General features: G+C 40.9%; 1 protein-coding gene across 14 annotated transcripts in view; it reads left to right on the top strand.

Annotated features, from left to right (window-relative positions):
• LOC125452761 (pumilio homolog 2-like) overlaps positions 1–12,327 on the top strand; it is a 133,514-nt gene that overhangs the window by 55,218 nt on the left and 65,969 nt on the right. For all 14 annotated transcript variants that reach the window (XM_048531574.2, XM_059645639.1, XM_059645638.1 and 11 more), the window contains one exon: positions 9,122–9,227. In XM_048531574.2, the coding sequence (XP_048387531.1) occupies positions 9,122–9,227 (106 nt within the window). The remainder of the gene's footprint in view (positions 1–9,121; positions 9,228–12,327) is intronic.

The raw sequence follows: 12,327 nt of genomic DNA on the forward strand, positions 1-12,327 counted from the left end.
TGTAATTTTGGGTTATTGATGGGTTCTCATTTTTAAATCTGCTTTTGTTAATCATAGATTGAGCACTTGAGAATAACGATCCTTTACTACACCAAATAGTTTACCTTCACTGCCCAATTGATGTTTTTTGCTTTGACACTATGATTAAGTTGCCAATGAGCCGCCAGCAGTTGGCAGTGAGATTGAGCCGGTGAGCCTGCAGCAGTCGGCAGCGAGATTGTTGCAGCCTCAAAAATTTATGTGAATTGCAGTCATGCAAGTTGATAAGTATTTAGGACATGGATTAAGGCTCCATATGTGTTAATAGACCAAAGTAAGGAATCAAGTTGTAACAAGGAGGAATGTGCAAGGAGAATTTAAAAAGCAGAATTAAATGGAGAGAGACTGCAAAATGTTCCAATGCCGCACATCTGGAATTTTTTTATCCATAGGCAGGATGCGGGTATTGCTGGCTAGACAGCACCTTGCTGTGGGCCTGAACCACAAGTGGTCCAGACCAGGTAAGGATGGAAGATGTCTTTGTATGTAATGTTTTTAAAACAGTAATTAAGATGACAAATGGAATATTGGCCTTTACTGCAAGAGCGATGGAATGTGAAAATAGGGAAGTCTTCCTACATCTATAAAGTGTATCTGTGGGACCACAATGTGTCTACAGTTTAGGTTTCCCTCCTTAACGGAGGCATAACCTTGGAAGCAGTTCAGAGAGGGTTCAGTAGTTTGATGTATAGGTTGAGGGGATTGAGAGGAAAGACTGAACAAGTTTGACCAATACTGAAGTTTAGGTGAGTGAGAGATGATCTTGTTGAATGTATAAAAGGCTGAGGGAGGTTTGACAGGGCAGATATTGAATGGATATTTCCCATTATAGGTATCTTGCATGAGGAAACATAGCTTGATGTGGATGTCTTCTCAGAGCTGTTAATATTTGGAATTCTCTTCCTCAAGAACACCAAAGGCTGGGCCATTAATATAATCAGGACTGAGCTGGGCAGATCTTGAACTGCAAAGAAGTCACAGGTTAAGGGGGAGCAAACAGAGAAGTGGAGTTAAAGCAGCGATCAGATCAGCTGATACTTGATTGTATAGCAAAGCAGGGTGGAAGGGCCAAATGGCTTAATCCAGTTTCTTGTGGGATCTATTATCACATAATCCTGAAACTTTTTAAGAGGAACATTGGATTATTTCTTACGCTTTAGTCAGCATTTACCGTCAAACAACACGACATCAATTGTATTGTAGCTAAACGTGTGGATGACACAAAGTAAAAAATCAAGTTGTCACGAGGAGGAATGTAGAAGAGAAAGTAAAATGCAGAATCAAACAGAATGATTGCAAAATGCTTCAGTACAGAAATCTGGAATTTTTTTATTCATGGGATGAGGATGTTGCTGGCTAGTCGACAGTTGTTGCCTATCCCTAATAGTTGATTAAGTGATCAGTGATCTAATGTTGGTTGGAACTTGCAGATTGGCTGCCAACCTTATCATGAAAGAATGACATCAGATTAAGCAGTGTCTATGAACAGGTATCCAACTGTAGCTTCTTCATGACTAAAACCAACCCTGTCTATTCATGCAAGACCCAGGTGATTTCCTCTCAAAGCAGGTGGAGTGGAAATTTGAGGTGGTGTTACGGCCCTATCCGGTGCATTTCAGTCTGAATCTGTTCAGGAATTAATGAAGATAACAAGGTGTGGAGCTGGATGAACACAGCAGGCCAAGCAGCATCTTAGGAGCAGAAAAGCTGACGTTTCGGGCCTAGACCCCTCTTCATTTCTGATGAAGGGTCTAGGCCTGACACGTCAGCTTTCCTGCTCCTAAGATGCTGCCTGGCCTGCTGTGTTCATCCAGCTCCACAGCTTGTTATCTTGGATTCTCCAGCATCTGCAGTTCCTGTTATCTCTGGGAATTAATGAATATTGTTATCAACTTTGACTTGCATGCCATGTCGACTGTGAGATAATCCATGCTTAATAATTTTAAAAAAACTTCGTCCAGTTAAGTTAGAATGTTTGTGAGGAAGCTGTGATAGGCAACCTATTCAGAATAGCCACAAATGTTGAGATTCTGCTGAGCAAATTCGTTTCTTCTGTAGCAGATTGTTCAATTTTTGAGAGGGGTATGGCCAATACACAGTTGTCTGAACAAAAAGTAACTCATGCTGGCAGATGGTGATCAAGAAATTGGTGATAATTCAAAGTAATCAAATGTAGGAAGCCAAATATCGATGGTTGCAAATACAGTGATGTTCCAAGTTTTAACTGAAATTTCTAGCTAGTTTTATTTCATGAAATAAGAGAAATCTTTCTGTATAGTCTTACATGCTTGATTTGGTGCATTCATTATTGTGAAATGTAATTCTGGCTACAAAGGCATCAATGTATAACACAGGCAAAATACTGTGGATTCTGGAAATCTGAAATAATATAAACTGGAAAAAAATAAGTAGGTTATGTAGTACCTGTAGAAGATGGTCCTTGATTCTGAATTCTTATTGAAACTAGGGTAATTTTAATGTACAGAGTTTCAGTCTTCAGAAACTTACTTAATACGCAGTGTTAAATCGTTACCATGATGGGTGGGCAGTGATCCAGGTCCCAGTTTTTGTTGCCTCTGTGAAGGTAGTGAGCCATCCTGTTGAACGCTACAGTACATCTCATGCAGGTGCCCTCTATAAAGAAGGCAGTTTTGGCCCAACAACAATATGGGGTGGTAATATAGTTCCAGTTCAGGTTTGTGTTTGGCTTGGAGGGGAACTTGCAAGTGGTTGTGTTCTCATGGATCTTCTGCTCTTACGCTTGGTGGTAGAAGTTTCGTGTTTGGGAGATGAGATTGAAAAAAGCTTGGTGAGTTGCTGCAGTACATCTTTTAGCTTATACACAGTGCTGCTACTTTGCATCAGTGATGGAAGGAATGAATGATGAAGGTGATTGGTTGCCGATCAAAATGACTACTTTATTCTAAATGATGTTGAGCTTCTTGGGCGATGTTGGAGATGTAGTCTTCTAGGCAAGTGGACGGTTTTCCATTGCATTCCTGGTTGTGTCATGTAAGTGATCGACATGTTTGGGAAGTCAGGACCTAACAGTGGCCAGCCTCTAACCTGCATTTGTACTAATTCTACCCTTTAGAACTGACACTGGCCAAGAAATGTTAACTGTTTTCTCTCCACAGATGCTGTCAGACCTGGGTTTATTCAGCAATTTGTTTTTGTCTCTGATTTCCTGCATCCACAGTTCTTTGGGTATTTTGAACACTTTTTTTTTATTACCTGGAAAGATAGATTACATTCTAAAACAGCAATCACATCTGTCTTTTATCTACCACCTGCTCATTTCATTTCATGCTCCATCGAAAATAGTGTATTGCTCAGGAGGGCTAATCTCTGTGCCTTCAATGTTCTAAATGTTGCTAGGCAGACATTTGGGCACACAATGATAAAGATGAATATATATTTAGAAATGTCATACCATATTTAGAGTAGTGCATCACTTGTGCCACCTGTGTGCTCTCAGAAGTTTATCTTTCCTCTCCTGTGATGCCTCAATACAGTCCCAGGTTCCACAGTTGAAGTGGAAGGAGCCTGCTTTGCAGTGGACATCACTGGCTTTGGAGTTTTGGTCAGGTGGCTCAGTTACCATTTGTGTCTCGTGTCCTTCCAGAGGCAGGTGCACTCTCATTAGCTTTAATTCCCACAGGACTGAGCGGCAGGCTGGGTGGAGGAGGATGGTCTGAAAGGAAACTTCTAGAGGGCCCTCTCTGTAGTTCCTCCAGGCTGGATATCTCCAGGTGACCTCCTTGTGAGGAAGGGTCACCTGGAGTGAGCTTAATGTCCGTCGTCCCTCTTGTCTTGCCTTTAGTGCTGACCACGTGTGGAGCGTAGAACCATGCACATATTCGAGATCCTTGGACCTGGAAGCCACCAACCAGTTGATGGGGACAGTCAAACACTCGCATGCCTCAGGCAGCAGGGTCCCAACAGCATTGCTGTAAATCTGTAGTGGTTGTGTCAGGCTGCCCAAACTTACCTGCTGCTCCTGTGTTACTTGTGCATGTCAGTGAAGTCACAAACAATCAATGTGACGGGGCAAGGTCCTCCAAGTCCCAGCAACTAGGGGCATTTGTCCTACAGCCAGCTGCAGTGATTTGTTCGCAGATAGGTGCTCCTGATTCTTATCCAGCCAATGTAGATGCTGAACTGCCAGTATCTGAGCTGTTAAGGGATGTAAGAGGAAACCTTCTCTGAGACATTCATTCCTGATTCCTCATAGTTAGAAGAGGAAATTTGTTGTGGCATTGCCCTTTTGGCACTGGAGACCATGCTAATGCCACGGTCCTGAATGGAGACAAAAGGCAGTGCAGCACAAACTGGGGGGTAGCAATTGTGGCATGTGAATAACGCTGGGATTAATAGGAGAGTAATCACAGCAATCAAGAGTGCTGAGTGATAATGGTAACTACAGATGCTGGAGAATCCAAGATAACAAAATGTGAGGCTGGATGAACACAGCACTCTCTGAAGGGTCTAGGCCCGAAACGTCAGCTTTTGTGCTCCTAAGATGCTGCTGGGCCTGCTGTGTTCATCCAGCCTCACGTTTTATAATAAAGAATGCTTCTTACTTGGTTTTAAAGACATAGATGTTTCCAGGTTTCCGCAGAACCAGTCCCAGTTGTCACTGGCAAGGGCCAAGATCCTCATCTTGTGATGAGGAGCCAAATATCAGGCACCCCCTCTGTTGTAACTCTTTCTGCCCCAGAATGGGCTGTTTTTCCAGAATAAGTAAAAAGGAGGGATTGAGTAAGATGAAAGTGAGTGTTGCAGTTGTTAGTGCTGCAGGTTGGGAAAGATGATGAGGTGTCCCAAGTGAGTGAGTAGAACGTTCAGTGGCCGTACAGGGTGAGGAGTGTGGAAGATTGTAAATAAGAGCGGGGGACAGAAGATACTGCATGTAATAGCGAGAATCATAGAGGATGAGCCTTGGTTGGAGATAGGTGCAACAGCATGAGGTGGCAAAGAGAAAGTGGTGACATTTGTCCTGTGAGCACAGGGATTTCTGAGACCAGTCTGGCAGGTCTGATGTCATTGTTGGTTCGGAGGCAAGAAGTCTGGCTACCTCTACATTGCCCTGTTGGTCAGAATCTCTAGCTGTCTGCAGTGCTGGGTGCACATTTCCCCTTGTCTGCCAGGTGTGGGACAAATGTTGTGAACTGTGCTGAGCAATCCAGACTGTCAGTGCTTTTGGAGTGCAATTAGGCTAAACATCAATGGGTATGAGCCTAATTTGGCTAATGTTCTTTCATCAGGAAATTCTTCCATGAATGAGGCAAATTAACCCAGCTCTGAACTGCTAATAGAGTCATATGTATCTTCAAATAAACACAAAATAAACACAAACTACTCCAAATATGGTCTCACCAAAGTCCTGTGCAGCTGCAGTAAAATTTCCCTGTTTTGTATTCCGTTCTCCATGCAAAAAAGACAGAACTTCATTTCTCTTTTTAATCACCGCCTTCATCTGCGTACAATCTTTTGATTCACCTACCTAGACACCCAGATCCCTCTGTACCAAGGTGTAGAGCTGGATGAACACAGCAGGCCAAGCAGCATCATTGGAGCAGGAAAGCTGACGTTTCAGGCCTAGACCCTTCTTCAGAAATGGCCATTTCAGAAGATGGGTCTAGGCCCGAAACGTCAAGCTTTCCTGCTCTTATGATGCTGCATGGCCTGCTGTGTTCATCCTGCTCCACACCTTGTTATTTTAGATTCTCTAGCATCTGTAGATCCTACACTCTCTCCTTGTGTACGACCCACTTTTGTAATTTATCTGAATTTAAATAGTATGCTGATTTTCTAGTGGTCTTCTCAAAGTGGCCAAGTTCCCATTTTCCAACATACTCCCATCTGCCAATTTGTTTTGGTCATTCTCACAACCCATTCATTATTCGTTTGTATCTGTTTACCTCCTCTTGACAGCTTGCTTTCCAAGCCATGTTGTCAACTACAATGTTGAGATGCAAGCAATGGTTCCTCTGGTTACTTGCCAACCTGGGAAAAACATTATTTATTCCTGCTGTCTGCTTTCTGTTAGCTAACCAAATATGCTACCCACTACTTCATATGCTGTTGTGTAGTAACCTGTGAAGTGGCATCTCACTGTGTGGCTGATGGATGGATGGAATCGCACCCCACCCCTTAATCCTGGAGACCACGTTTAAGAACTCCCTTATTCCCCAAAACCCTCAATTTCACATGTCTGCATAACTTAAACCAAGCACATTTACCTACTGTCAATGAGCCGCATCATCTGCATTTCATCTGTTAAAGTTCAGCTTCATAAGCTGCAAGGATGGAATCCGAAACTGAATAAAAACAGCAACAAGAAGGTGCCTAACAACTTAGTTAATTTCACCCTGAAGAACAATTGTTAAGTCCCGTGTTCCATGAATAATGAAAATACTCCTATTAAATACTCCTGTGAGAAGCAGCTCTCACTGATATAGCACTGACTTGTGTCTGTGTGTATGCAGGCATTGACACAAATATAACTGTCAATTTGCGTGTAACTATCAGTGTGGATTTAATTACAGCCTTTCCACAGTGCTCCTCACAAAATTTCACGTACGTATATTCATTTAACAAATAGTTATTGTCATTGAGGAATGGAGAAAGTAAAGCCCTCAGTAAGCAAAATAAAACACGTGCACCCTGGACTGAATCCTACATTTATAGGCTGGCATGCATAGTGTTTTCTGTCCCAAGGCCAAGCAAGTTCTCTGTGTATCTTAAACCAAACTCATCAGATTAATTGCTTATCAGATCCCTTGGCATCTCTCAGATCCAGTTTCCATCCACTTTTATCACCTGCTGTTTTTTGGGTATCTACCGAATGGTTAGTATCCATTCCATTAACGTCATTTTTGAAAACCTGAGGTACACCCAGACAAGCCCGGAGCTGCCCTGTGCATTTGCTCACATTTTGCCTGGACATGATGAAATCAGCGCTCCGCTTTGCAGGCAAGGTTTCGGAGTTCCTACTGTTTAGTGATGCCAATCCCAGGACTTCTCCCCTAAGACTAGCAGTGGAGGCCAAAACACCAGATCATGCCAACTTGGTCTGAGGTTGCCATCTGGAGAAATGCATAACGTGTAGGAAGAAGATCAATGACCTCCTGCACTCTGCCAACATGAGTGCTGCCATATTCCCTGTCATACATCTCACTCACTCCATCTCGGCTACAGCAGTCCCAGGCTACAGCACCTATCTCCAGCCAAGGCTAATACTCTACCACTCTCGATGCATGCAACTTTCTTCCTCACTCACTTTCGCCCACTACAAACCTTGACATCATAAATCCTAGATGCCATCTGTGCTGCCTACTCACTCACTGAAGGCATCTTGTTACCTGCATCAGTAGTAATTGCTGTGTCACCCACTTTCATTTCCTGTAATACTGCCAATCTCTCGTTACAGGAAGGCGTGGGAGGTGGGACAAATAGTCAGCAGTTTAGCAGAAAGAATTGAGACGAGTTGTGGGCTAACTGACATTCAACTCCTTAGCCCTTCTTTGACCGGGCCTTGAATTCAAATACAAGGCTCCCCTTGTCTTACTGTGCTAACTCCCGAGTGAAGGCTGTCCCCTTTGAGAGGCCTCCTGACAACCATGATGAGCTTTCTGACTTTGTCTATGCTAAATGGCACAACAAGACAGCAATAATATGACCCTGGCATTTTTAGCTGAGGAAACAAAGTGCAAAAGGGCAATACAGTACAAGGCAGAGATACTCTGGACATCCGGGTGGACTCAGAATGCATGTGTGCTTTGACATTTGAGTAAAGAACCCACAAATGCAGCCTGGTACAATCCATGAGCTGAATGCATTTCCCTGAAGGCCAAGTGTCCATATTGCAGCAGTGCAATGATAGCTGGCAGTTCAGCATTGAAGCGCAGAAGAGAACTGTTAATTGAATCGAAGATGTGCCACCAGCGTTCTTAGAGCCTGCCACATGTTGAATGTCAATGTCTGTGGATGTGGGGTGCATGTGGTTAGTTCCCCCGCTTGTGCCTCTAACGCCAGTGCCTGGTTTCAAATGTGAAGTTTGGACGAGGCAAGCTGTGAGCTGAATCTGCCAGGTGCTCACTCTGATTTCTTTGTCAATTTTTGTGCCATTGAGTTTGTTTGTTAAGATGAGAAGCTAAATATTAATGAGATGAATTTGGGCTGTTAACAAGGCATTTAACAAGCAATAATCACTTGGCAACTCTCCGCTGCTTAGTGAGAACCTGATAAAATTTATGCTGCTTGTGAATAGCATAAAAGATAATGCAAGTTGCTCACGACATTGAGATGGACCTTGCCGCACTTGTTGCCTGATTCTGTCATACATTTCACCATACCGAAGCAGCTCGCGTCCTTATAAGATTCTGCCGTCTGTTATTTGTCTTCTAGACAAATGTGAAGAATTTGAAGCATACATGCTTGAGCAATGTGAGTGTGCGTATGAGTATAGGCTTTCCTCGATAAATCTGCATCATGTTGCATAGTACTTCTAGTGGCTGTGTGGGAGTCAAAAGAATTTCTGGGCCCAGGTATTTTCCCCATTCCCAAAAATAAGGTTAGGAACAAAATAACTAGCAATCTGGTTTTGCCTTTCCGATGGCTTTGTGCTCAATTCGAGTTGAATTGATTGACACCTGAAAAAACATTTGTCTTTTTTTGTCAGCTACAGGAGATGACTGCCCTGTGGAGACTTGAAGCATATGGAACATTAAAAAGCAAATAATAGGATTGTCGCTTTCCGGAAACTGTTTATTTTGGTATTTTGAAGCCTATTGCGTTTTTCAATGTTTTGTAGCTTTGCAAATTGAAACTAATCCTATGAGGAAACAATTAGAACTAACTGCTTTCAACCAGGATGGCTGAATGCAAAAGCAGTCCCAGTTCAATGTGTCCTGCAGCCATGATATTTTATAGCAAAACATCCATGTCATCAACACCAAATGAAATGTTAGATATTTTTTAACCAACATTTGATTACCAAGCTTATCCTATATGAAATGTTTCACTATATTTGACAATTTAATGTGGTGGTTGTTACTTTATTTTTTCTTCTTTTTAGCTTTTACCTGCTAAGAAGTTCTGGGAATCAGATGATCCAACAAAGGAAGGCCAAAAAGGGATATTCCTTGGAGATGAATGGAGAGACACTGCATGGGGAGCAACTCGTAAGTAGCAATAAAAACTGTCTTTTTAAATCCAACATTTATTTTCTTTGTAGAAAACGTTTCCATATTGTTGCCAAATTCAGTAACCAGAAAAGAAAGCCTGGCAGTGGAAGGCCTAAGCTTCAGTAGTTTGGATACATTTTCTCAGTGTCAATGTGTTTACAATTTAGGGAGAATGTTGCTGTGTTTCATTACAACTAAAGTCATATATTCCTGGGGTAAATATGCAAAAACATTAAGGAAATATGTAATTTTGACTGGATTATATTCTGTGCTTTGTTATGGTAAAACTAGTCATCAGTTTAAAGATTATTACTTAAGTTTCAAATGTACAACTATTGCCATCCATATGGTCATTACAGAATAGCCGTTGTAAAGACAAACCACATTGGCTTGCTGACCACTATTCTCTTTGCCTTTATGATCATGATATTTAAAAATCATGAGTGTACTTCTTTTTATAAAGTAGTAGCACTCTATTTGCAAAACATGGAGCGCTTAACAGTTGATCAGCCATTAGTCATAGAGATATACAGCACAGAAACAGACCCTTTGGTCCCACTTATCCATGCCAGCCAGATATCCTAAATTAATCTAGTCCCATTTGCCAGCATTTGGCCCATATCCTTTTAAACTCTTCTTATTCATGTACTCAACTGGGCACCTTTTAAATGTTGTAATTGTACCAGCCTCCACTACTTCTGGCAGCTCATTCCATACACATACCACCCTTTGCATGAAGAAGCCGCTCCTTTGGTCCTCTTTAAATCTTTCCCCTCTCACCTTAAACCTATGCTGTCTAGTTTTGGACTCCCCTATCCTGGGAAAAAGACCTTGCCTATTCATCCTATCCATGCCCCCCCTCGTTTTATAAACATGTATAGAAGCGTACCTATACAGCCTTGTATTACAAGATCCAGAAGTTTACATTTATTATCTCCCACCCTTGAGATTTGCACTGAAATACAATGTATACCATGAACTCTAATAAAATTGGTTTATTTCAGCTCTATGAGTAGGCTATTTACCATATTGTTTGCTATGTTGGACAGATGTCTCCATTTAAACAGAAATCAACCAGTTCTCATCGGAATCTTAATGCTATAATCCAGCTCACTTTAATGTTTAATATTCATTATACAGTTCCCAGTAGCTTCTAGCGTGCTTAACTCCGGTGGATTTTTGAAAGCATATACTAGCTTTTTTAGAAAGAAGTCAAACAGATCTTTTTATTTACTAGATTAAACGCATTGCAAACTTGTATAGACCATTTGGACCATCTTCATCAATATTTTTCTTGTTTACTATTTGTGTTACTACCACACTAAGTTATGATCTGGCCTGATTAAAGACTTTCCAAGATTTGTTTTTCTCAGTTCAGAGAGAAACAGTAGGAGTACAATTTATCTGAAGTTAATAACTGCCAGCTTTGGATTTTTAAAAAATTGTAATTTCAGTAAATTGTAATTCTTACTAATGTGTATAGAAATGTTTATATGTTGCATATTATTTGCATATTGTAAATGTTGCGTATTTTTTGGAGTTATCTATGCTAATTTAGTAGCTACACAAGTTACAAATACAGGCAAAATGTTTGATTCTTTGTTATAAATAAAGAAGCAGTTCTATACTAATATATATTTTTAAGCTGCTATTTATTTTAGTTTAGAAGAGATCTTTTTCCTTTTGCAACAAATCTGCCATATATTTTGTCACAACTCATGCCACACATTGTAGTGGTGGAAAGATTATTTTCCCTCCTGGGAAGCTCTTGGGCCAGAGGCTTAAACTCAGAATAAACTCACCAGACAGACCACTTCTGAACAGGGTTTCCTTTTAAGGTGTTTCGGTGCACGGGAACACAGCAATCCAGAAAGTATCATGCAGATGTCAAGCAAGGCGCATATAACAAACAGAAATTCAAGGAAATATGCTGTGGACCCTTTTGACTTTGAAAATTGAAGTTATTCTTTTTTGATATTACATCTCAGCCTTGTTCTTCAATTTTGAGTTAAAATAATGTTGATAAAATATTATTGCAACATCATAACTAGCTGTTTGCCCATATGCACATTATCTAATCTGAAACCTTAGAAAATATATCTTTCCATACCTGCCTAAAAGAATGGTAGTCACTTAAACAGTTTTTACTCTCAATAGTAATTGCCAAATCATGCATATTATCTCAAAAATTCACCAGATTGTTTCGTACCAGACATTCAAATTCAATATAACAGGTGATGGAGATTTTACAGAGCTTCAAAGACTCATTTCCTATACTATCAGTAATACAGGCTTATAGTGGGATCTGACTTACTGGGAATTTTCTCAATATTGACTTTGAGTTCTGCAAGTACAGCTCTTTAATGCATCTTCTAAGTATTGAAGCACCCTTTGCAGAACTCTCTCACTTCTAATATCATTGGTTCCACATTAGTTATGATTGCTGCTATTGCTTTTCCCACTTGAAATCTGTAGCCTTCTGCATTGCAGATCTTCCTTGTAATTGCATAGGTACTTGCCTATTTCTTGATTATGAATTCCTCTGTAGATTTCTGCACTTCGTACTTTGCTCCTTGATAACTGCTCGTACGATAGTATTGTGCTTTTGTTTGTTTATTTTTAGCTAACTTCTCCTCATGTGCAAGTTGTCACTAAGCTGTGATATGACTTCTCTTTCATTGTTTAATCAAATGAAAGAGAAGACATTGGTATCATTTTAATCCAATTCACTTTTTAGTCATTCATGTGGAACAAGCGTTATTTTCTGGGGTAGCATTTAATGCCTGTTCTTAATTCTCTTTGAGATAATGATGGTGAGTTGCCTTCTTGAACTTTTGCAGTGCTTTCGATATAGATACATAGCTGTTTGGAAGTGAGTTCCAGGATTTGACCAGAAACAGTAAAGGAATGACAGATGTGGTTCTAATTCAGGAAGGTGTTTGCAGGTGTTGCCATGCGTCTGTTACCCTTGTCCTTCCAGGTGGTAGAGTTCATGGATTTGGAGGTTGCTATTGAAGATTGAGAGTTATGCAGTGCATCTTGTGCATTGTACACATGCTGTCACAGTGCATCAATATTTGGGGGAATAAATGTTGAA

This window comes from Stegostoma tigrinum, chromosome 4 (assembly GCF_030684315.1).
Source record: "Stegostoma tigrinum isolate sSteTig4 chromosome 4, sSteTig4.hap1, whole genome shotgun sequence".
NCBI classification, from domain to species: domain Eukaryota; kingdom Metazoa; phylum Chordata; class Chondrichthyes; order Orectolobiformes; family Stegostomatidae; genus Stegostoma; species Stegostoma tigrinum.